Source organism: Pogoniulus pusillus, chromosome 17 (assembly GCF_015220805.1).
Source record: "Pogoniulus pusillus isolate bPogPus1 chromosome 17, bPogPus1.pri, whole genome shotgun sequence".
NCBI lineage: Eukaryota > Metazoa > Chordata > Aves > Piciformes > Lybiidae > Pogoniulus > Pogoniulus pusillus.
In genome coordinates, this window is record NC_087280.1 from 17,429,858 (window position 1) to 17,454,627 (window position 24,770).

A 24,770-nucleotide genomic window follows, 5' to 3' on the forward strand; every position below is an offset into this window, starting at 1 on the left:
GGCGCAGGCGGCCGGCGGCGGGGCGGAGCGCAGCGCGGGGCCGAGCGCAGCGGCAGCGGCAGCGACAGGCCGCGGCCGCGGGGGCAAGGCGGAGGGCGAGGAGACGCGGCCTGGGGGCGAAGCTGTCGCCTTCTCAGAGCGACAGCCCCTCGCCGGGCGTCTATCCGCCCGGCCCTGGTCCCGGCGAGGCGGTGGCCCACGTCAGGGAGGCGGCGGACAGGGACCCGCTGGCCGCCGACCTGCGCTGCAGCCTCTTCGCCGCCGCGCTGAGGAGCTACAAGCGCGACTCGGTGCTCAGGCCCTTCCCGGCTCGCTACGCCAGCGGCGACACCAAGGACTTCGCGGGGCTGGTGAGTGCCGGTGCCCCCGGGCCGGGGGAGCGGGGCTATATCCGAACCGGGAATGCCGCGTTCTGACTCGGGAAGCAGCCGTTTGAGGGCGGGCGGGCTGGGGCAGCGCAGGCCGAGCCTGCCGGGGCCGCTCTGGGCCAGAAACGGCAAACGTGCCCTCGGAGAGGAGGGCAGCAGAGCCTCAGGGTTAGGGATAATGCAGAATTAATTCCTTATCTGGCCCAGGAACCGAGGTTCTAAAGTACATTTGGGATTCTGACCTGGAAACCCACCCATGCACGGAAGCTTACAAGCCCTGTGCTGGGACGCGAAGCGTTTCAAGAGCTTGCCCTCCGTGAAGCTGACATTGATGTTTGAAGGGGTTGTTTGCCATGACCCGAACACCTCCTGTGCCTGTCCCTGCTCGGGTACTACACTGTGATGGGCTGTTTTCTTTCAGGAGCTTGTGCGAGGATTCCTGTCTGTACCTTACAGACTTTGCTGGTAAACGCAAATGCTTTCTGACTTGCCTGGTATTTGTTTTTAAGGAGAAGTGAGAAACTTTCCCACAGACTTTAGCTCTCAGAGTAGAAACTGCTCTTCATTTTACAACCTTTTAGGGTGAAATATTGTTTTGTTTTCACTAGAGGTCTCTCTTTAGTCGTAATGAAAAGGAGCTTGTCCTAAATGCCTGTCTCGTTAGCTTGCAGATACCAACGCTCTCCCAAGCTTGAAAGAACTGGAGTCTGTTCCAAACACAGAGAAAAGGACCTGGGATTTGTTTAGTTGGATTTTATCATCGAAGGTCTTCGTGATACAAAGTGCTAAGAAACAAGAGGTAAGTTTTGAATTCTGAGAGTCTTGATGAGAATTTGTCTTTTAAAGCAAGCTTAGGCTTCAGAGAGCATTCCCTCCTGCCAGAAGTTACTTGGTTGTTGAGAGAGCTCCACAGGTCAGCGTGGATGAAGCTTTTCTCTGTATCTAGAGAGGGTTGTTTGCTTTGTTTTCTAAATACAGTTTTCAGGAAGAGCAGTTGGAAGAAGTCGTTATCACTGCCAGTAGGTGATAATAGGCAGTGATTGGAGTTGGATACTCCAATTAACACAACATGTACAGGCACGTCTAGACCAAGATAGCCCAGCTCTAGTATCATAGAGTTGGATCCTGCTTCTCACTGAGAAAGGCAACTTTATACTTCTGCAGGTCGCCCCAAAAATGGGAAGATTGAGAGCCACTGAGGTACTTCTGTAACAGGGATCAAAATAGTTGCAGAGATTAGCAGTAAGATGAAAAGAACTTTGCTTTTCACTTTTGTTCCTCTTCCAAGATCAGCTGATGAATATATTGCCTTAGTAGCCAAAGTAGAATTGTGATATTGTCCTTTCATCAGTTGACTTCCAATCATGACTGGTTTTTTTTTTTTCTGGAAAAGAGAATTAGGTTTTAGCTTTGATAGCAAGAAACTGTCACAATTTTTACTGTCTGCTTACTCCTGACAATGTTGAATTCTAACACAGAAAGCATAATCAAACCATATAAAGCTGTATGAAAGAGTAAGGGGCAGGAAGCAGAATTTCCAGTGAGTAATCTAACCCTATAAACCCACACTCATCATATTCCTCCTGTTTTTAAGTACAAGAAGATCCAGGAACTCACAGGGCTGTCTGGGGCTGCGGTTCCTGCTCCAGACTACCTCTTTGAGATCGTGTATTGCGATGAGATGAATACCAAGTTTGCTGAGACCAAGGGGGAGAGGGACCTCATCTATGCCTTCCATGGGAGCCGCCTGGAGAACTTCCATTCCATACTTCACAATGGCCTACACTGCCATTTGAACAGGGTGAGGCTTCCTGTATTTGCACCGTCTTCTGTTGGTCACTTGCAGCTAGTGACACTTCTTAAAAATAGGCCCAAACTCCTTTAGGGGCATGAAATGTGCTGATGGTCTTTTACTGCTGTTTTTGCTTCAGTGTAGGCCTTTGTGGATGGTTGTGTTGAATTTTCCAGGTTTTGCCCTCAGGCTGCACTAGAAATGGTGTGAAACCCCTTTTTTTCCCAGCATGACAAATTATCTTTTGCTTCTTTGTGAGGAAGTTTAATGCCTCTGAAAATGCTAACAGCCTGCAGCTGCAAAGTGTCTCTGCAGGGTAGTGATCCAGGCTGTGCGGAGATTCTCTCTGCTTCACCTCAACTTCAAGTCAGCTGAGGTTTAAGTGTAGTGCAAATGGAACCTTCTTTAGATAGCCTGGTCAAGGGTGACATCCTGTAGGATTTGTGCCTCTTCCAGTTTCAACAGAAAGGCAGCTGGGACTCCTGGACTCTTGTATCGTCTGTAAAGCAGCTTTGACAGAGCAGCTACTTAACCTTTCAGTCAACCTGGACTATGTTGTTCCTCCTACGTTCTTTATGAGTAATGGCATAGCAGATACAGTGGACTTAATCACTTTGTACAGCTACCTGAAAGGAGATTGGAGCAAGGGTGGGACCAGTCTCCTCCCCAAGAACAAGGAAATTATGAGAGGAAATGGTGAATTTAGGTTGGACATTAGGAATAACTGAGGAAATAGAGGTTCAGGTTGGACATTAGGAACAATTCCTTCCCTGAAAAAGTTGTCAAGGCCTGGCCTGAGCCTGTCCAGGGCAGTGGTGGTGTCACCATCCCTGGATGGTGATGTGATTTAGAAGGACATGGTATAGTGGTGCCCTGGCAGTGCTGGGTTAATGGTTGGACTTGATCTTAAAGGTCTTTTTCAGCTAAAGCAATTCTGTGGTCCTACTGGATGAATAATTTCATCTGAATCCTCAGATTCAAAATTATCAAAAGTTACATTTGAAAGGAACTCACAATTGAAAAGTCCTTCCCTCTTTTCTAGCAGAGCAGGGATTTAAGCATGAGTAGAACCTTGCCTTGTTTGTGGAGACAGTGGAGTGGTGGCAGCCTCAATAAATCAGTGAAATGCCTCCAACAGCAGTGCAGTCATGGTGATATAAAATCCTTAAGCTGGCAAACTCAGTTCGACTCCGGGAAAGCATGAATCTGTCCACACCAAAGGCTGTGCCAAGCAGCTAATTTGAGGGATGGGAGAGGGCAGCTGCCCCGCCCTGAGGAAGTTGTGCCAGGACAAAAAACAGTGCATGGACCAGTCCCAACACAGGTCAGGAAAGCCTTTCTTAGTTTACCTTCAGAAGCAGAGCTGCCAGTCTGGAAGTGAAAAACACTTGTACATTGTTCGTGGTTTAAACCAGAGGATTTGGGGATGTATTTCTGCTCCTTTTCAGACATCCCTGTTTGGTGAAGGTACCTATCTTACCAGTGACCTGAGCCTGGCTCTCCTTTATAGTCCTTATGGCCTTGGCTGGCAGAGAAGTGCACTGGGCTCTGTCCTGAGCTGTGTAGCTGTTTGCGAGATCATCGACCACCCAGATGTAAAGTACCAGGTGAAAAAGAAAGGTGAGAATTGCAGTAATATCCAGGTGCAGTTCATGTCTCAGCACTTCTTCTCTTTCAGCTTAGTGAATTATCTATCTTACTGATTGGATCTGATGTCATCTTAAAGGTCTTTTCTAGTCTAGGCAGTTCTGTGATTCCGTATAACCAGTGCAGTACGTGGAGTGTGGATACTGGGTGCAGACTCCTTTTCCACCCGACCCCTCAAAAGCACAACAGCCTCCTCTGTAAAGCTTCTCTTAAAATAGCATATTTAAGAGGTAGAAAATATTTTGGTGGCATCATTTGCTTTCCCTAGTTTCTGTAGAAAGATAAAAGCATGTTCCATAACATTTGACTGTTTCACCTGTGGTGGTGGAACAGTAGCATCACAAACATATCAATAAACTTTATTAGATGTCTGGGAAGCCTCTGCTCAAATTTTCCTTCTGCTCACAGGACTCTTGGGTGTCGTTTTCTTTCCCTGTTAACATGAGCAGCTCCTCAGATGCTCTGTGGGTGACACGCCTTCTTATCACCCTGATCCGGACCATGCTGCCACCCATACCAGGCATGACTGGGAGTGGTATAGCCTCAAGCAAACTTTTCAGTCTATTCTTGGATGCTTAGGGATTCAGGGGAATACCAAGTCTAGGTCTTTGGTTGTCTCATTCCCACTCTTGTGGGTGTGTTTGGGATGGGGGGGTGTTGGTTTAATTTTTTGCAGTTATTTGAAGTCAGTGCATCTTTTTTTTGCCTTTCTGTTCCCCCAAAGGACTTTTCTTTTCTTTTCTTTTCCCATTCAGACTCAGAAGAAATAGACAGAAAAAGAGCGAGAGTAAGAAACAGCGAAGGGGGTGATGTACCACAGAAGTACTTTGTTGTCACAAACAATCAGCTTTTAAGAGTTAAATACTTGCTGGTGTATTCCCAGAAACAGCATAGGAGGTAAGAGTTCAGCTGTCTAGAGTGATGAGTGTGCTGTAACAGCCAGACAAATACATCCCACTTTTGAAAAACAGAAAACAAGCAAAGAAGACACTGCCAGACATTGTTTTTTTTAGCCTGTTTCCCATGGAAATAAGGCTTAGACCAAAATGCTGCCTCTGTCTCACCCTGACATTCCCAGGCTCAGCTAAATCTGCCTTTCACCAGAACCTGATAGTATTTAATATCTTCAGGAGCTCAAATAATCTGTTTGTGGCAGGAAACAGTGAAACTCTGATGAGTGCAGCTCTTAAAACCAGGGCAGTTTTAGCTCAGCCCTTATCTCTCCTAAGTTGCAGCACTCACCCAGCTAATCAACACGTGTGCAAGCCAGGCAGTTACAGCTCCAAACCACAGAGAAAGGTGTGAACATGGGGAGAAAGAACAGGATTGTGCACAGAGACTTAAGGAAGAAGGATTTGAAGTCAGGCTTTGTTAGTTACAGGGACTATGGAGCAGCTTTCTGCTTTTATTGTTAACCAAGGGCCACAAGAATGATCAGAGAACTGTCAGAAAGGGTGAGAGAGTGGGTTTGTTCAGCCTTGAGAAGAGAAAGCTTAGGGCACACCTTATTACCATGTACTAGTGCATGAAGGGTGGCTACCAGTATAATGGAGGCTCCCTTTTTACAAGGAGTCATGGAAAAGTCAAGGGGTAATGGGTACAAGCTACTGCTGAGGGGATTCCCTTTGGACTCCAAAAGAATATGTTTCCCCCTGAGAACAGTTAGAGACATTGGAGTCATCTCCCAGAGGGAGTGGTGGATTCCCCTACATTGGACAGTTTTAATATTCAGCTTGACCAGATGCTAGACCAGCTCATTTCAACCACAGCATCACCTAGAAAGGTTGGACCCTCGTGGTCCCTTCCAGCCTAGCATTCTGACATTTAAAGTAACAAAACCTAGGACACTCTTTGCTCAGGCATTTCTGCATCCAACAGAATTCCCTATTCCTTTTTCAGGCCTTCCAGTCAACCCTCCTGGTTTTCCACCCACCGTTTTGCCATCATGATGCTGCTGTACCTGCTGCTGCTGATAATGATAGGGGCCAGCAACTCGCCAACCGTCATCTACTACTGGCACAGAATGTTTGACTCGGAGAGATGAGCTGCCCAGTTTCATCAGCTCTTCACCACGTGCCTTAATAACAGCCACTTTGCAATGCACTGCATCTCCTCCAGAGCTCTGGAAATAAAGGTGCCTGGAGCTTTCCAGTTCTGTCACCAATATATTCTCCTCGTGGCATCTTTCCATTTATTCTTATTCCGGTATTCCTGTGATTCTTGAGTGAGGATGCCCAGATGAGAAGGATCACAATGGTGCAGCTTAGCATGAGCCAGTTGTAAAGGGTCCATGGGAGAAAGTCATTTAAGATGAATGAAAACTGAGCATGGAAGCACTCAGGTGCAACTATTTTCTGTCCAACTGAGGTATGTTTGCAAAAGTTGCAAAAGAAGATTTTTCTTTACATCAGGCAAGCAACCTGTAGGGAGTCTGAGCAGTTTGATTTCAGAAGCTAAACTCAGTGATGTTTATCATGTACCAGTGCAGATGGGATCACTTTTAGAACTAACTTTGACTTTGGCCAGGAATTTTTATATTTGAGCATAATGATTGTAGGAAAATAACAAGAAGTAAAGCAATAAACAAAACACAAGAAGTTAAATGGATTTTAGTATGGATTCTTTCCCCTCTATCTACAAGGTTTGTGCACTCACCTGTGAATTCTGTTGTCTGCAGTTACTGTGCAGATTAGGCATACTCCAGCCCTTTAACATCAATACTAAGTAGGGATTATTCCTATCAAACTTGTGTTTTCTGCACCAAGAAGAGGGAGGGTGAAGTTTTTCTCCTGTGCTGCCACCTGACAGGCTTTTGGGATTTTGGGATCTGGTTCAGCATTTTTGCTGGTATTGATTGTTTTCAGCCTTCCTTTACTGAAGCAAATGGACTAACCAGCAATTATGTGCCAAATATCTCATGAAACACTTGGAAAATGGAGTAAAATGGCAGCAGAGCCAGTAGGGTTGTATTGTATGTCTGTGAAGTTGTAGTACACTTCACATGGACCTCCATATGACAACCTGTGCCCTTTTACTCTGACCTAATGAGGCCATGTTTGTGTCCATTTCTGGGATTCCCTGTTCAAGAGAGATAAGGAACTACTGGAGAGGGTCAACAGAGGCTACAAAGATGCTGAGGGGCCTGGAGCATCTTTGTGAGATGGAAAGGCTGAGACCTGGGGCTGTGCAGCATGGAGAAGAGAAGCCTGAGAGGGGATCTTCTCAATGCTCAGCAAGAGGTAAGGGGTGGAGGTTAAGAGGGTGGGTGCTCAGCAAGAGCTAAGGGGTGGAGGTTAAGAGGGTGGGTGCCCAGCAAGAGGACAAGGGACAACAGGCACAAACTGTTAATACAGAAAGTTTCACCTAAACATAAAGTAAAAACTTTGATAGGAGAGTGCTGGAGCCCTGGAGCAGGCTGCCCAGGGAGGTTGTGGAGTCTCCTTCTCTGGAGAGATTCCAAACCTGCCTGGACATTGTGATCCTGGACAAGCTGCTTTGGGTGACCCTGCTTTAGCAGGGAGGTTGGAGAGGATGATCCCCAGAGGTCCCTTCCAACCTCCACCATGGTGGGATTCTATGATTACAGCAGTTCCACTGCTTGTGAAGTGCTTTGGCTTAATACTGCTGTGGAAAACTTCAATATCTCTCCAATCCATCATTTCTAATCTTGAAGAAGGATGTTTTGGGGGTATGTTGGGAGACACACATACAGGTTTGTGCAACATAAACAGGTGAACTCTCACCTTCCTGTTGAAGTCCTTTGCGTTTGCTGTTGTTACAAACAACCTGCAACTACCTGAGACCAAAGAAGGAGTAAAGAGTTGTGTGATTGTTGACCAGGCATGGGATAAGCCTGTCCCAGCCTTTTCCCTCTCAAATGTTCTGTCATATAGATGGAAAACAAGATTCAGTGCAGTCATTCTCTTACTCTTTTCCAGCTTCATGTTGCCATAAACACTTCTGAAAACCACAGGAATGACACTGGGGGCAACTGAACCAACTTCATCAATGATGAACAATTGGACTCTATGATCTTAAAGATGTCCTCCAACCAAAACAATTCCATGAGGCAGAGCCTAGGGATTCCAGGCAAAGAAAAGCTAGCTGTGTGCCACCACTCAGGCTTGCTGTGTAACTGGTAGTAGCAGCCTTGATAAAGACAGAGTTTTATTGCAGAGGGAATCCTACCCACAAAGAAACAGAAATCTCATCACGTATTTCCAGTGAATGAGTCTGCAATTAACTATTTTACTCATTAAAGATTTCAAAGAAAAGAGTTTTTTCTTTCCTCCTCTGATGTTGTTCTGGTACCTAACTGCCAGAAATAATGACCTGGTAATCAGTTTCTCTAACTCAAGACTGAGAAGAAGTTGGTTTAGAGCAGCCCCTCTTGGTGGATGCAGCTAGAGGCATTTATTGCAGTTAATTCTGCTGCCAGAACAAGTTTATGCATTCAGCCTACAGCTTGCAAAACAAGAGCATTATGATCCCATTCCCCATTGCCTTTTACAGTCCGTTAATAATGCTCACTCCCAGGAAGCCCACACATATCTCAGCCCAAGAAATGTATGTGCTAATGATGGTGTTGATTGGCAATTAGAATCTACATAAACTAACCATTTGTTGCACAGCAGATTTGACTACTTCATAGTAGTTTGCTTCTTGGTAATCCAATGCAGGAACTTGGGGTCTGAGATCTGTGTGGGCTTCCTGGGAGTGTTTGTCCATTTTTGGTCCACCTCAGCAACTGAAAAGTGGTTGTAGAGAGGTGGGAATGGGTCTCTTCTCCCTTGTAGCAAGTGACAGGATGAGAATAAATGGCCTCGAGGCACACCAGGGGAGGTTTAGGTTGGATACTGGAAGAAAATTCTTCGCTGAAGGGGTTCTTGAACACTGAAACTGGCTCCCCAAGGAGGTGGTTGAATGCCCACTCCTGGAGCTGTTTGAAAGAGGAAGAGGTGTGATGCTGAGGGACATGGTTTAGCACTGGACTTGGTAGAGTTAGAGAATGGTTGGACCTGATGATCTTAGAGTTCTTTTCCAGCCAAAAAGATCCTATGAGTCAATACACGATGTTGTGCCACACATGTCAGCTTAGGATAGAACCACCTAGAAAACTTAGAGGTATTTGACGCTGTCAAAAGGATATTGTGTTGTTGAAAAGCTTGTGCATCTGAAAACATCTTCTGGGAGCTGTGGGGGAAGGAGGATGTCAGACAGCACTTGTGGGATGTCTGTTCACACCACGGGGAAAGGCACAAACCTAGGATCTGCTAGTGGAAAGGAGAGGATAGGGAAGAAGGCAGCAGGGATTTGAGGCTCTCCTCTCAGTTTCTTTGCACAGAAAGGTTTCTGAAGAGTAAGCAAAAGGAATGGATGCAAGATGCAGCCAGCAGATATCTCCTGATACCTGTCTGGGTGTTTATTTGGCTCTAAGCCATTCAGCTGAGCTCTCTTCCCACAGCGTGAGGCAACAGCATCCGTTTAGGGAGCAGGTTCCCAGACTGATCTTGTGCACCAGCTGCTCCAGAGAGAAAAGCATGGCAGGGGCCCTCGTGGCAGATGCACGCAGTCCAGCACTGCAACTGAATCAGCAGGTATCAAAGGGGGGAAAGCAGCTTTTCTGTTTTGAATGGTCTAAATAAACCCACAAGAAAGAGCTGGCTGCAGGTAGGGGCTGAGTCTCGACGGACATGACTCAAATGCTGCTTGCAGGGCTTGTGGCCCTGTCCCTCATCCTCCCAGACCTGTTGGAATGCTGGGCACAGCCTCCTGAGAGCTTCAGGTCCACATCTGTGCAGCGAGGCAACGCTGCCTTCAAAGGCAATGAGAAAATAAATGCATTTAAGGTGCTCACATCCTGCCTTAGCAGGCCAGCAAAATAACTTCACATCCTGCTGGCAGGCTTGTTTGCCCTGCTCCCTGCTGCTTTCAGCATGTGCTGCCCAACGTGGCCAGAGGCGGCCGGCCGAGTTAATGCTAGCATTGTGCTGAGTAACTAACAATATTATGAATTAACCCCAGGTTCACGTTAACCTCTGCAGCCACTTCTGTGCCTCTCCGAACGCGCGCAGGGCTATAAGAATGCTAATGGGGGAATGAAGCTGAATTCCCTCCCCACGCCCCCACCCCTGCTCCAACAAAGGCCTGCTGTGTGTGAAGCAGGCAGCCCAGGGCGAGGGCAAGGAGTTGTAAGATATAGAGCTACCTGTGCTTATTAAGATGTTTGTTACCATCGGTGTGGTGAATTCCAAGGAACTGCTCCTGAGCCAGACAAAGCTGATCCTGCTGTGGCTGTGGCTGTGGCTGGTGTTTCCCAAGTGGATTTTTGGGGAAGGGAGAGAATTTTCCTCCCGTAAAGGGAAATAGAATCGTAGAATGGCTTGGGTTGGAAGGGGCATTTAAAGGTCATCTAATGCAGCCCCCACCCCAGGCACTGAGCTGGGACATCTGCAGCTAGGGCCCCAAACAACCTGGCCTGGAGTGGTTCCAGGGATGGGGCATTTCCCACCTCTCTGGGCAAACTGAGTCTCACCACCCTCAACATATTAAAAATATTCTTCCTTCTCCCTAGTCTAAATCTTCCTCTTTTAGTTTCAAACCACCACCCCTTGGCCTGTCACAACAGGCCCTGCTCAAAAGTCTGTCCCAAGATTTCTGAACAGTCCCTCTAGGCACTGAAAGGCCACCAAAAGGTCTCCCTGGAGCGTTCTCCAGACTAAGTCCAACTCTCACAGCCTCCTCTGGACCTGATCCAATAGGTGCATGCTGTGGGGCTACCAGAATACAAGGGAGTGACCATAAATACCCCCAAACGTTTTTCACCCTGAGTACAAGCAGAAGACACACTCCAAGTTGCTGGACAGAGGCCCTCATCCACTAAAGTTAGGTGACAAACCTCCTCATGACAGTCTCCAGAATGATTCTTCGGGACAAAGCAGCCCCCAAAGCTGTGTCTCCCATCTTCTTCTGGGTACATCTCTTCAGCAAACTGTGTTGACTGTTGTACCATTGGAACCCCCTGATGCCACCCCACCATTTACAGCACCATCTTTGATGTTCTTCCATGAGACTGAGACAGGTTTGTGCTTCTTGTGCCTGGTAATGGCAGTTTCAATGCCCCTGAGGCACAGCTGCAGGTCCTCCCGAAAGGAGGGGGTGTACAGCCCATAAATGATGGGGTCAGTGCATGTGTGCAGCAAGCCAAAGAGAAAGAAGCTGTGATTGATGTACTCTGGCATCTTCTGGATCATGGCTGGATGGAACCAGTACCACAAGCCCAGGAGGTAGTATGGGGTCCAGCAGATGATGAAGGTGGCAACAATCACTATGGTCATCTTCAGAGTCTTCATGCGTGCCTTGGAGATGTGGTCATTTTGAGTTGTTATCAAACCTGCCAGAGAGAGTCAAAAGGACAGTTGAACATGGGAGAAAACCAGAACACAACCATTCATGGCTGGGCTTCTGCTAGAAATGGGAGGCCATCTCAGGGTCTGGTTTGTAGCCCACTGGAAGCAAAGAGAAGAGTCAAGAAGCCAGTGTCAAACCCTTCGTTTGGATTACCCATCAAAGGATATTGGCAGAGATCCAGCAATGCTCCAGGCTGGAGCAGGATCAATCATAGAGTCATGGAGGACACGAAAGGGCTGGGACCTGCTTACCTTTGTTGACCTTTAGCTGCTTACTGATCTCCCAGATGATTCGGATGTAGCAAATAATCATGACGCTGAGGGGGGTGATGTAGAGGGTGGTGAAGGTGAACATGTTGTAGATGGTTTCCTCCCAGTGTGCTCGGAAGCTCCCGTGAGTAACGCACTGGGTGAAGTTCCCTCCTGGGACTGTGTGCAGGTGGAACAGGAAAAGCTGAAATGGACAACCAAATAATAATTCAGAGAGGCTTTGGAACAGGACACTGTGTTCTGTAGATGTTCCTGTGCATGGAGAGCACTTCCCTGCCACTGCTGGACTGGGAGATGTGCTTGGGGCACCTAATTCAGGGATATAGCCAGGTTAATGGGATCTACTGTGAAATCTGGACATACCACATGTAATTTTGATCAGGAACTGCTTGGGTTTGTCGTGGTCAGCTCCAGCATGGTGCAGTGATGCAGTGTTGCATATTTAAGAGAGGATAACTGAGTGCATGAGGAGCAAACAATAACAGACACCATTTTCCCCCAGCCCTTAGTGTAATGCCTTGGTGGTGCTGCAGTGAAGGTGTTGAGAACCAAACACGGCAACCACATTGCTTTGCTTAGCAAAGCCAGGCCAGTGGTGATAGAGACCATGGATTGGGATGCACTTGTCAGGACTGTCAGGATGGTGAGGACCTTAGAATGATTCTATGAATCAATCAGGTTGGAAGAGACCTCCAAGCTCATCCAGTCTAACCTAGCACCCAGCCCTAGCCAATCAACTAGACCATGGCACTAAGTGTCCCATCCAGGCTTTTCTTGAACTCCTCCAGGCACGGTGACTCCACCACCTCCTTGGGCAGCCCAATCCAATGCCAATCACTCTCTCTGTGAAGAACTTCCTCCTAACATCCAGCCTAGACCTCCTCGGCACAACTTGAGACTGTGTCCCCTTGTTCTGTTGCTGGTTGCCTGGAAGAAGAGACCAACCCCACCTGGCTACAACCTCCCTTCAGGTAGTTGAAGACAGCTATGAGGTCAGCCCTGAGCTTCCTCACAGGGCTGTGCTCCAGGCCCCTCACCAGCTTCATCGCTCTTCTCTAGACACATTCCAGTACTTCAACATCTCTCTTGAATTGAGGAGCCCAGAACTGGACACAGCACTCAAGGTGTGGCCTGACCAGTGCTGAGTACAGGGGCAGAATAACCTCCCTTGCCCTGCTGGCCACACTGTTCCTGCTACAGGCCTTTTCCCAGACCACGCCAGCCTAGACAGGCCACAGTGGGAAGACACCGAGCCCTACCTGGGGCAAAGCCAGGAGCACGCTGCCAACCCAAGCGGCACGGAGCAGCAGCCCGTTGCGGCGGCGCGCGCGGGAGAAGGGACGGAGGACAGCCGCGTGCCGGTCCAGGCTGATGACCACCAGCACCAGCGCGGCCGCGTACATGGCGAAGAGCTTGAGGAAGTTGAGAAGCTTGCAGGAGAGATCCCCACCATACCACTGCACCGTCACGTTCCACACTGCATCCAGGGGCATCACCGCCACCGTCACCAGCAGGTCGGCCAGTGCCAGGCTGAGGATCAGCGGCCGCACGTGGGATTTGCTCCTCTTCCTCAGCAGGCTGCCCAGCACTGCCGCGTTGCTGCCTGCTGCCAGCAAGAAGAAGATGGCCGTGACGACCACGCGCACCAGCGCTGCTCGCGTGAACTGCGGCTCCACCCAGTGCTCAGGGCAGCCAGAGACCGAGATGTTGGTGTCTCCTTCCATGGTGGGGCAGCAGGAAGATGCGGGGAGCTGCTCGTCACTCATCCCCTGCCAAAATGCAAGCAGCAAAGTGAACCCCCGTGTAGAGGCTGTGTCATGTGCTGCAGCTTCAGCATAAGGAGAAGTGGTGAGATCTGCACTGGAGGCACCAGCAGCAACCTGCCAGATGTGGCCTGTCCCTGCCCGTCCCCTCCATGTTACCCATTTTGTTGAGCTGCTGCAGCTCCTAGTTTTGGCGCCACTGCCCAGCTGCCCTCTTTGGCTAACCCCTGCTGTAGCTGCAGCAATTGCTCACACTGATGTATTTTTAGCTCTTTGTGAGGTGGTTGAGCAGCTGGGAAGCAGGAGCAGTGGCCAGGACCACAGAGCAAGCTGCTGCCCACCAGTGCCTGGCCAGGGATGGTCACAGAGAGCTGGCTGAGCGTGTGCCAGAGCAGCTGTGCTTGGTTCACAGAATCACAGAATGCATCGGCTTGGAAGGGCCTCTCAAAGGTCATCCTGTCCAACCCCACTGTAGTCAGCAGTGGCATCTCCAACTAAATCAGGTTGCTCAGGACCTCATCAAGTTTGACCTTGAATGGCTCCAGGAATGGGGCCTCAACCACATCTTTGGGCAACCTGTTCCAGTATTTCACCACTTTCCATTATGCAGAACTTCCTCCTTATGTCCAACCTAAATCTCCCCTCTCCAGTTTCAAACCATTGCACCTCATCCTATCCACACAGACCTTTCTAAACAGTCCCTCCTCAGCCTTCCTGTAGGTCCCCCTCAGATATTGAAATGCTGCTGTAAGGCCTTATTGGAGCTTTTTCTTCTTCAGCCACAACTCTCTCAGCCTGTCTTTGTAGAAGAGGTGCTCCAGCCCTTTGTGGCCCTCCTCTAGATCTGCTCCAGCAGGTCCATGTACTTCTTGTGCTGGGGGCTCCAAAGGTGAATACAGTACTCCAGATGAGGTCTCACCAGAGCAGAGTGGCAGCAGAGTAGAGTGGCAAAGGACTCGTCCTTCCAAAGGGGCTTTATGAGCAGGTCTCACCCTTTTAGACCCCCACAGCACTTGCTGTGGTTCACCTAAACCTTAATGGTCCACCTCCCTCTCCAGTACTGGATCTGGGGCCATGCATGGAAGCACCTGGGGGTGACCAGGAGGGGAGAAGGATGTTCTCACACTGTCCAAAGACTGACCAGCAGCTCTAGGGAGAAGATCACAGTGGCTTTTAGGAGATCTGGCCTGTCTAGGACCAGCATCAGCTTAACACCTCTATCCCTTTGCCTTCAGGAGGGTAAGCAGGAGGAGGTGAAGGTAGAAACACAACTACCAGGGGGGTGGTTAGAGGCTGATGAGCAGCATGATTGTCCCCCCATAGCTTGATCTAATTGTTCTTTTTGCCTGACCACAGCCAGGCTGGGGAGAATTCAAACTTCAAGGGCAAAGACTTCCAGCTCTGCAGACATCAGCTGTAGCCAGTCCCAGCTGCAGGTAGGGTACTTCTCTTACTGTTTGAAGCCCCTTCTGGTTTGACGATCCCAAACTAAAGCATTCCACAACTAATAGGAGCAGCAGAGATCAAATCTGCCCACCCAGCTCTGCAGGATGGAAATGCTGACACCTTGCAGCAAACCACCTTCCTCCAGCCTCACTCCCTGCCCCCCCCAGCCCCTGAGAATGAGCCCCACCTTGCTGTCTTCACCTCCCTCCCAAAGGAGCAACCCAACAAACAAGCATCGAAAAGGAAAAGCAGTTTAAAAGTACCGAGCTGTTTGCTGGCCATCTGGGCGGAACAAGCCTCTCCTCCAGGTCTGGATTTGTCCCAGCCGATGGGAAGGTACCTGGCATACGCATGCCCTGACGCAGAGAAGATGCTCCTTGTCTTTCCTCACAGGTCTCCCGCCGCCGCGGTGCCGCCTCAGGATGCTTCAGCTCCTCTGTGCATCGTATCCCTGCAACAAAACCAGCAGCAGAATTTTGCCTTGCTGGCAGCCGAGCCGGGAGCTACGTTGCTTTTAGCCCGGGCATCTGCAGGCATCTGGAGATGCCAGCGCTGCAGCCAACGTCCGCTGTGCCGGCCAAGCAGGAGCAGGGCACACAGAAGTGAGCATCCACGGACAGCCCGGCTCGGGGAGCTGCTGGTAGTTCACCTCCAGGCTCCTCTGCCCTTGCTTTCTTAACAAGCTGCCTGCTATCGGGCTTAATGATCAGGCAGCAGGGATGACAAAGCTGCTGTACTGCAAGAAACAGCCAGCATTCAAGATGTTGTAGGCAAAATTGGCCCCGTCAGGGATAAGTGCCAACAGTCCCTACATTGGATTGCTATAAATACAGGAAAAGGAGTTAATTATCCCTGGAGTTGGTGATGAACATCCTCGTTGCTCAGACAACCAGGAGACTCACAGCACACCCCCACACCCCCAGCAACACTCCTGGACCAGACAAGTCCATGAGAGCATCACAGGTACATGTCTAGGCTGGAATTGCTGTAAGGAGGGAATTAATAAGGAGGAATTTGGGTCATTTTGCCATTTTAATGATTTTTTTTTTTTTCTTTTAAACCTGCCTTCTTTCAGGTCCCACCTTGTTCTTTCTGGATTTCTTTCAGTATAATGCAGTAAGCACTCAAAATCCTAAGACTGACAAAATGCTCGCAGGGGCTTAAAAATTATGTGTGATACAAGACCAGAGAGGGAAAGTGAGGATACCCTGCTCCTCCTGCCAGCAGAAGTAGCAGAGGGGTTGGGGGTGACAGAGAGCCACCCCAAGCCCCACTGGGGCCAGCACACATTTCCAGGAGCATCATGAGGACTTTAATTACATGCAAGTAGTCCTTCACATCTCCAGGTTTATTAAATTAAGAAGTGCATGGTGCTCAGGGGACCTCAGGACCCAGGCTAGTGGCAGTGGCTCTGTGTTGTTCCCCAAAAGCAGGTGTTTCTGAGACAGGAGAGTTTACGCTCTTAAGACTATTCCCACTTATTTTGGGGGGGGAAATATCCAAGCTCCAAGGGCAGGTTGCACCACCTCTGAGGCTACTCTGCTTGCAAAGTCAAAAAGGAGATTTTTTATATAGAATCAACCAGGTTGGAAGAGACCTCCAAGCTCATCCAGTCCAACCTAGCACCCAGCCCTAGCCAGTCAACCAGACCATGGCACTAAGTGCCTCACCCAGTCTTTTCTTAAACACCTTCAGGGACAGTGACTCCACCACCTCCCTGGGCAGCCCATTCCAATGCCAATCACTCTCTCTGGAAAGAACTTCCTCCTAACATCCAGCCTAGACCTCCCCTGGCACAAATTGAGACTGTGTCCCTTTGTTCTGTTGCTGGTTGCCTGGGAGAAGAGACCAACCCCCACCTGGCCACAGCCTTCCTTCAGGTAGCTTTCTACCCTTTTGTGTGTTTAAAAGTCAAATTATGTTAGAGACTGAATCCTGAGGCCCAGGAGATGATGCAGCTGCTGGACCACATCAGCCCTCAAGGTATCACTATCCATCAGAGTCCCCTGCACCTTCTATCATACCTATTGAACCACTGAAAGGCACCAGGCTGGAAGCTCTGCTCAGAGCTGCAGTGGGCAGTTTATGCATTCTCCAAAGGGAAAGAGCAAAACAGTGGACAGAACAGGAGTGCAGGCACCCAGTGAACACCAACCACTCCGGCTGCACAGCAGGGAACCATCCCCATCACCTCCTTACCTGGTCAGAGCATCACAGGAATGAGCCTGGTCCATGCAGGGGCCAAAAAAACCCAACAACAATGAAAACAAAACAAAACCCAGAAACCATAAAGAAGGTGAGTGGGAGCCCACTTATTACAGCAGCTTCCTCCTTGCATTAGGCTGCTGGTTAAAGATGAAATTAATTCAGCCCCACACACTCATCCTTAATTTTCCTTTCATTGAGTATTTTGCACCTGCACCAAAGCAATTCAGCAGGGAGTCAGGAATGCAGCCCCTGTTTGTCCTCCTTCCCAGCTGGCTGCCTTTTAGTCTACAAATGTCCTCCTGGTCCCCGACTGCATGATGCAAGAGAGGGACAGGATTTTTCTCCAGAACTGTAAGCCTGCACTCATGCCACAACAAAGCCTTTGGTCCCTGTTCAGAGAGGATTTTTTTAGCATGCCATCACACAGAAATGTCCTGGGCATGCATGAGCAATAAGTCTTCTTCAAAGGGTGGGGCCCCTTAGTGAAAATGATTATTTTTCTCTGCCTTTTGCACAGTAACCCTCTTGTGTTTTCTCTCCTTATTTTTTTTGGTTGTCTCCTCAAAGGTCAGCTTGGATGCTGTCTGCTCAGCAGCCTTCAGCTGGAGCTCGGAACGCTGGTTTAACAATCAGAGGTTTTTGGTCCCCGGGATTAGGAAACAGAGCTGGCAGGCAGGGCTCCTTTCCACACACCGCGGCTCGGCTCTTTCCGAAATTCCCTCCTTCTGGGACGCTGCCCCGGTACAAGCCTGGAGCTGCAGCCCAGCACTGGGCTGCAGCGAGCCAGAACATCTCCAGGCATCCCCAAATAGAAGTTTTCTCCCCGAATCCATACGGATCACCCTGGGATGCTGGAGAAGGCAGCACCCAGACGCCGGGTAGCACAGCCTCAGGGGCAGTTTTTGCACGAGCAGACCTTAAAGAAGAAGTCGAGGGCTGTGTTTTTCCATCGGCCTGCCTGTACGAACGCTGATCTCATGCAGGGACAGCGGCACGGGATGTATTTTCCACTCGTGGAATGCAAACATGGGGCAGGGAACCTGCTGCTATTTATCCCAGTAAATCACCCCCAGGGTCTTGGCTTCACAAAAGAGAGAAAACCCTCATCTTTTCCTCTGCTGCTGAGTGTGGTGGAGGGGGGTAATGATTGCTCTTCTCTGAGCGGGGCCATCACACAGTGGCAGCCATCACCTGCACCCTCACCCCCAGCATCCTCATCCCAGGCAGGTGCCTCTGCCAAGTTGGCTGTCCAAAATTTCCTCTTCCACTCAGAAAAACCTCATGATTTCAGAGTTTTTAATACCAGTTGGGGTTTTTTTTTCCCCTCTAATTCTTCTCCTCCTCCTCCAAGCCTTGAATTGTCTCAGGAGCAGCTCATCCAAGGAAATTTTTGTCTCATACTGGACTTGAAACAGAAAGTCTAGTCAGGGACATCTGACATGCAATGTTTTTGTGAGTAAATACCAGCGTCCATGAAGTCATTTCCCGGGGTTAGAAATGAGCTCACCTCTGGAACAGCTTCTCTTCTTACCCAAAGTTCACAAGTCAAGCAGTTGTGAAGCTCCCCATTTTCATCCTGCTCATTAAAAATCAGCAGTGGAGCTGCCTGCAGCATGATGCCACCTCAAGCTGTATGCTACAGACCTGTCTCTAGCAGGGCATCACTCTAAAGTCTCAAAAATCCTCACAGCAAAAGGCAGAGGAGCAAAGCTCAGTGGTCACCAGGAATAAACCAGCAGCTCATTCTGTCTGCTCGCTCAGCCCTGGTTGATCTGCTGAGCCTGCCAGGAGGGACAATAATTTGCTGTCCCTTGTGGGGATAATCTGGGTCATTCCATCCCTGGCCAAAAAGTCCTTTTTGAAAGCAGAGAGAAGGATCTGTCCTGCCCACTGGGCTTGATGTCTTGGTAAGCTGTGTCTTTGGACTGATTCTTGGTGTAACAATATGCTGTTTCTGCTTTGGCTTCATACAGTGAAGCCTCGCTGGAGACTTCACCAGTCAAAGCCTTTCTCCAGGGAGTATCATGCCATCAGGCCACAGTGCTGAGAAAAAACACACTCTTGATGCTCAGATTCACTGCAATTCCCATCTTTTAATGCCCTGGATGCTGCTCCTAGTGTTGAATATCATGCTGGGCATCCAAGCCACAGACCTAGCCAGGATGGATAAAGGACAAGGACTCCACTGGCAGGGGAGTTTGGATGTTCAGAGCATCATTCATGGAGGTTCCCCAAATTTACATTTTGCCACATGGAGCAGCAGCTCTCAGGGTCTTTTCCTCCATCTTTTACCAGGGCATCTTGGGCAGAGCAAAATCTGCCTTTCACATCTCTGAACTATACAAAAGAGAAAGGTGAGTTTATCAGCCTAGGCCAAATCCTGAGGTCAAGCTCCAGAAAACATGGTGGGCTGTGATGCCAAGCCCCAGATGTTCACCATCAAGTGATACAACCAAGATGCAAGTGTGCTTCCCACCCAAAGTTCACCTTTCCCACAGCAGCTTTGCTTCCTTGCCTAGGCTGGAAACCACAGCTGAGGGGATTTACATGGGAAGTCTCACCTGGCACCCCAGCCTCCCGATGCTCCTGTCCTCAATAAACCAGGAAGATTCCCTCCATTGTTTCTCTTCAGCTCCAGCATGCACTGACCCAGGCAGGGCTTTCGCTGCCCTGACCAGGTACTTTGCTTGAGCTGGAAGAAATGATGAAATCCCAATGTTTTCACTGTGACTAACCCACAGAAGTGAACAATTTTGCCCTTGTTTTCAGGTGGGTTGTAGTTGCTCTCCTTGCCTTTGCCTTTTATGCCCTTTTTATCCTCTGTTGTTTTTTTACTCCCTGTGGGATCTGTTCCAAACATCAAGTATTCTCCTTTCTCTGTGTCCCCAGATTGGATTGTGTGTCCCAAAGCCATGTTTCAGCATTCCCTTTGAATCCTCCTTCCCAAACACAGCTCAGACTTAAGGGCTGGTTTCTTTCATTTCACTGTGGGAGAGGTGAGATGTAGGGAGAGCTGAAAGCTCCATGGGACCCTCAGCAGCATTACCTGGGGCTTTCAGGAGTGAGAAGCATGGAACACCTCCCCAGCATCTCTTTACCTTGCACTTCCTATCTCCAAGAAGTTTTGAAGGCTTAAAAACACCTTTGGATGGGTTTTGTGTGGGGATATATCCCCTCAACTTCATAGCTGATCCCTGGAAGTGCTCAAGGCCAGGCTGGATGAGGCTTTGAGCATCCTGGTCTAGTGGAGGATGTCCTTGCTTATGGCAGGGGGGTTGGAACCAGATGATCTTTAAGATCCCTTCCTACCCAAACCATTTAATGACACAACTGCTTTAAGGAAAGGATCAGTGGCTCAGTGTCATTAGGACTTAAACACTGAAGGTAGATTCAGATTAGATGTAAGGAAGACATTGTTAATGCGGAGGGTGGTGAGACACTGGCACAGGTTGTCCAGAAAGGTGGTAGATGTCCCATCCTGGGAACCACCCCAGGTCAGGTTGTTTGGGACTCTGAGCAACCTGCTCTAGCTGCAGATGTCCCTGCTGACTGTAGGGAGGTTGGACTAGGTGACCTTTAAAGATCCCTTCCAACCCAAACCAGTGATTCTATGATTCCACAATGCTGTGCTGCTGCATGTACAAGCAAACCAAGTGTCCCAGCTGTGGGGAGACATGGCCCTCAGCAAACACCTCCACAAACACCTACCCTCTGGAGAAAGCTGATATGGCCACCAATGCCCCAGGGGGAATCCCAGCAGTGCCAATATTAGCTTGGCAGAGAGCAGCTTTTCCAAGCACGCCCTCGGCATGCTGCACGAGGTCAGGAGACATTTTACATCTCTAGTCACTCCATAACCAGAGGAGCTGCAGGAAGGGGAGGTGTTTCCATGTCCCCTTGTACCAGTGCAGATGCCTTGTCATGGGTATGAGCCTCTCCTGGGGAGATTCCAATTGGACTCCAGAAGATGCTTCACCATGAGAAGACTTAGATATTGGAATCATCTCCCATGGGAAGCAGAGGGTTATCCCACATTAGACAGTTTTAAGACTCAGCTCAACAGAGTGCTGGGCCACCTCATTTCAGCCATACTATTACCTAGAAAAGCTGGACCAGATGATCCTTGGGGTCTCTTCCAATCTAGCACTCTGTGAAACCTTTGGGAGACAAAACTTGGGTTAGCCCAAATTCCCACAGCCCAGGCACCGCTCCACATTTCCACTGCAATAATTAATATGATGTAAATTCATGCATGGTTCAGTGAAGGAGTCTTCACCACCTGCCCTGCTCCATCCCTTGCAAGTTTTCTGCCCATCCCAAGTAGAGGCTCATCCACACTCTAAGAAGCAGCTTTCAACCTGATGCTTCACTTTCATTGCCATCCCCTCTGACCCAGCTTCTGCAGCGTACACCTCTCCCATGTACTGCTGGTGTCATCCCTGGAAAACAGGACAGCGACAAACCATGGTGTGCTGGGAGGTCCAAGCCCTCCCCTGCACACTCTCATGCAGGGTTTTGATGGTGCTTAGGAAAAGCTGGCTGATGCTTTTCTGGTGTAAATCAGCTGCCAACCTGTCTGCCTCCACCTGGTTTGTAGATAGAAAATGGAGAAGGAAAAGGTCTAGATGAGACCAAGAACAACCATCCCACAGGTGGGAGGCTGCCCACGGGTGCAGAGCATGGAGAGCATCTCCTCCCAAAGCTAATGTCATAAATAAGAGTCATAAATTAAGGATTTCTTCAGGAGCAATTAATTACCAAAAGCAAGATGTGTTTTGACACAGGATGGTCTTTGTCCACCAAACCCTGTCCAGAGGTAAAGCAAACAGCTGTTGGGCTGTGGGTTGGAGCCCTGTTCCTGCTCGCCCTCCATGGTTTAAATGTCCCCATTGAGGTGCTGCCCTGGCTCGGACCTCACCATGTTCCCATCGAACATGCTCACATCCTGTAACCGCATTTCCGTCACTGATCCGAGGTTGTGCAATAGCTCAGGCCCTGCCACCAGCCCCACACCTGCCAGCAGGATGTTCCCACCAAAGACTGGTGTTTTACCAGCACGTAGCACCCTGCTGCTGCCCTGCAAGTGTGCCCAAGAAGGTGATGCTCCAAGTGAGGTGCTGGGAGAGGCTGAAGTGTAAAGGCTCCAAAATCAAGGCCTTCCTCACCTTGCAGAGTTTCTAAATGATTCAGAAAACTTAATTTCCCCAGTTCAGCAAGGTAATTAAAAAGGGGTTAGCTCTTGAGACACTTCTGGTGCTCTCACAGCAGCTCCTGCCTGCTCTTCTGAGCTGTAGTAAGGATGGACAACAGTGTCCAGCAAGTAAACCCCAGCAGGGTCCTTTGATGGGCTGGGACATCACAGTGAACAGCAAACCCCCCTACAGGTGGCAGGAATCACAGAATATCAGGGGCTGGAAGGGACCTCAAAAGCTCATCGAGTCCAACCCCCTGCCAGGGCAGGACCACCCAGAGCAGATCACACAGGAACACATCAAGTAGATTTTGAATAGCTTCAGAAAGGGAGACTCCACAACCTCCCTGGGCAGCCTGTTCCAGTGTTCTGTCACCTTCACAGGGAAAAAATTCCTCCCCATAGGTCTGGATGCAGGGCTGCATACATGCAGCAGCAATGCAGATAACAGTCCCTGAGCACTCAAATACAGCCATGCCCTGCCTGAGCCCCAGGAAGAGCACTTTTCCATGACAGAGCAAGGCACAGCCCCCATTTTTCCTGCATTGTGCTGGTGCCAGCAGACATTAAGGGACCCATCCCATGGGCAGACCCTATGAGCAGTGTGGCTGTAGCCACCTGCTCTCCCCCATCTCCTGGCTCTTTCACTGCTCCAAACAAAACCTTCTCAGCTTCCAGAGCTCAAAACAGTCTTTCATGGTGTCCCCACTTAGTGGTGCTTTTTCCATCTGTTTCATAAACAATATACATGGATCTGAGCACCACAGCCAAGGTTTTAACTCCTAAACAGATCCTGCCAGGGGGCAAAGGTCTGCTCACTTCTTTTCTCCCAGCCACAGCCTGTAAATCCTCATCCACACAATAAAAACAAACTCCAGTAGTTCACTTTTTGGGCTCTTTTCCAAAGCTTTTAGGCAGCTGGAGTGCAATTTTGTGCTGATGAAGCGGTGGAGGAGGGCTTAAGTGAAACAATATTATGGTGGCTGAGAGGTTTGCTGGTGGTGCAGAGCTCAGAGTGAACCCCGGGGACCTGCCACATCTCCAAGTGCTCCTACAAACCATGGAAATCGCCAGTGCAGCTCCTTGGGTAGCCAAACAGGATTTAAAAAACAACATTAGCCACCCCTGGAGCATGGCTGGAGAAGTGCTGCCAGCCAAGTGCTTAATGAAATCCCAGCTCCCAGTTCTCCCCCTCCTAAACCACGCAAACTTCCCCAAAGTGTTTGGGATGGAACAAAGTCATCAATCAGTTATTTTAACTCCCATCTCCGTAAACAGGAGCGAGCCCAGAAACACACAGCAGGGGAAAATCACCGTCAGCTCCCGTCGGTGGAGGGAAGAGGGTGAGGGCAGGGAGGACAGGGGCAGCCAGAGGGGAGCTGAGCATGGCCTCAGCCCCCAGGGCATTTCACGGACCCTACAGAACATTTCCTGGAACTTACAGGATGTTTCACGGAGGCCACAGGACATTTCACACACCGCCAGGCTGTAGCTCCCACACAGAGCCCCGAGAGCAGCCTCGCCATCCCTGCTGCCCTCCCGGCACGACGCAGATGGCTTTTGGTGACACCCTGACAATGCTGTGTTGGAAAGGGCCGAGGGTACAAACAGCCAGGATGGGCATCACTGGCCAGTTTCCCCCTGGATTTATTAGAGGGAGATGAAAAGCAGTGGAGACAAGCAGGGAGGCGTGTGGAGAAGGAGGTGCTGTCCCACCACGCACTAGCACACTCCGCTCACACTGCCCCAGCCTCAGCACAGCCAAGGGGAAGGCATTAAGCATTCACATAAATACTTCATGGCTTTGTAATTGCACATCAGTGATGAAACCATGGAAAAATCCTATGAAAGCCAGACTGAGCGCCCAGGGTTAATCCAGGAGGGGATTGAGTCCAAGGGACTGTGGCTCTGCTGCACCACTGCTTTGATTGGGAAACACCAGCCTTGGGCAGCTGAACCCACAGGTGATGGCCAGAGAGATAAGAGCACTGTGGTTTGGGATGCATCCTTCTCCAACTGGTCAAGGGTGCTCCAGCCCTGCAAACCAAGTGCCCTGGATGTGGGGCAGCACCTCACTTGTCCCCTCCACCCCGTGGGTCAGGGCTTTGTCCACCTCAGGTGGATGGAAAGCAGCTGAGCATCTCCCAGAGATGTGGTGCAGCTGGTGATGCTCAGCATCCCAGGCCCTGCTCATTCTGCTCCAGCTCATGATGAAGCTGCAGTGAGGGACAGCCAAGCCAGGAGAGGTTGCACAACAACCAGACTTTTCTAGAGACTTGGTTTTTACATGAACTCACATGTCCCAGACCTGCTCCTGAAGCCACACACATGTCTGCTGAGCTTGTCTTGTAGAAGCCATGCTGGAAGGAAGATACCCATGCTAGGGAGGCTGCAAAATCCTAGGCCAAAACACCTGCAGCTATGCTGGGCTAGAGCTGTCACCTGGTTTCCATAACATAGAGAACATTGCTTCTTCTGCAGAAGGGCACATTGCCTCACCCTGCAGTGCAGCCCGTGGGCATTGATGCCAGCATGCTTTGAGCAGCCTGCGAGGCATCGCTGCTGTGCTAGGGATGGGCCAGCCATGGCAGGAGGTAGCTGCCATCCAGGGAAGATGAGTTCCTTGCTCTCAATGCCAGCAGCTTTCCCACATCTTGTCCTCATCACAGTGGGGAA

At 49.7% G+C, this 24,770-nt stretch overlaps 2 protein-coding genes across 3 annotated transcripts; one reads left to right on the plus strand and one right to left on the minus strand.

Moving 5' to 3' along the window:
- Positions 1–5: 5 nt before the first annotated feature.
- PARP16 (poly(ADP-ribose) polymerase family member 16) lies at positions 6–6,410 on the plus strand (the record flags this gene model as incomplete). The annotated part of the gene is made up of 6 exons (XM_064157078.1): positions 6–350; positions 1,033–1,167; positions 1,963–2,169; positions 3,609–3,780; positions 4,563–4,704; positions 5,707–6,410. Coding segments are annotated over 6 exons (1,146 nt in total), but the record flags the coding sequence as incomplete, so codon positions are not given.
- LOC135183113 (gonadotropin-releasing hormone II receptor-like) lies at positions 6,408–21,038 on the minus strand. Of its 2 annotated transcripts, XR_010305407.1 has the most exons (7): positions 21,002–21,038; positions 19,465–19,595; positions 14,959–15,146; positions 12,746–13,255; positions 11,469–11,670; positions 10,706–11,200; positions 6,408–9,392 (listed from the first exon to the last, which is right to left on the minus strand). XR_010305407.1 is itself a non-coding variant. In XM_064157959.1 (6 exons), the coding sequence occupies exons 3-6, from the start codon at positions 15,046–15,048 to the stop codon at positions 10,791–10,793; spliced, it is 1,212 nt and encodes a 403-aa protein (XP_064014029.1). In that variant the 5' UTR covers positions 15,049–15,146; positions 19,465–19,595; positions 21,002–21,038; the 3' UTR covers positions 10,107–10,790. The 2 variants fall into 2 exon arrangements, 1 of the variants encoding a protein (XP_064014029.1); XM_064157959.1 differs by lacking the exon at positions 6,408–9,392 and having other exon boundaries at positions 10,107–11,200.
- Positions 21,039–24,770: the final 3,732 nt, after the last annotated feature.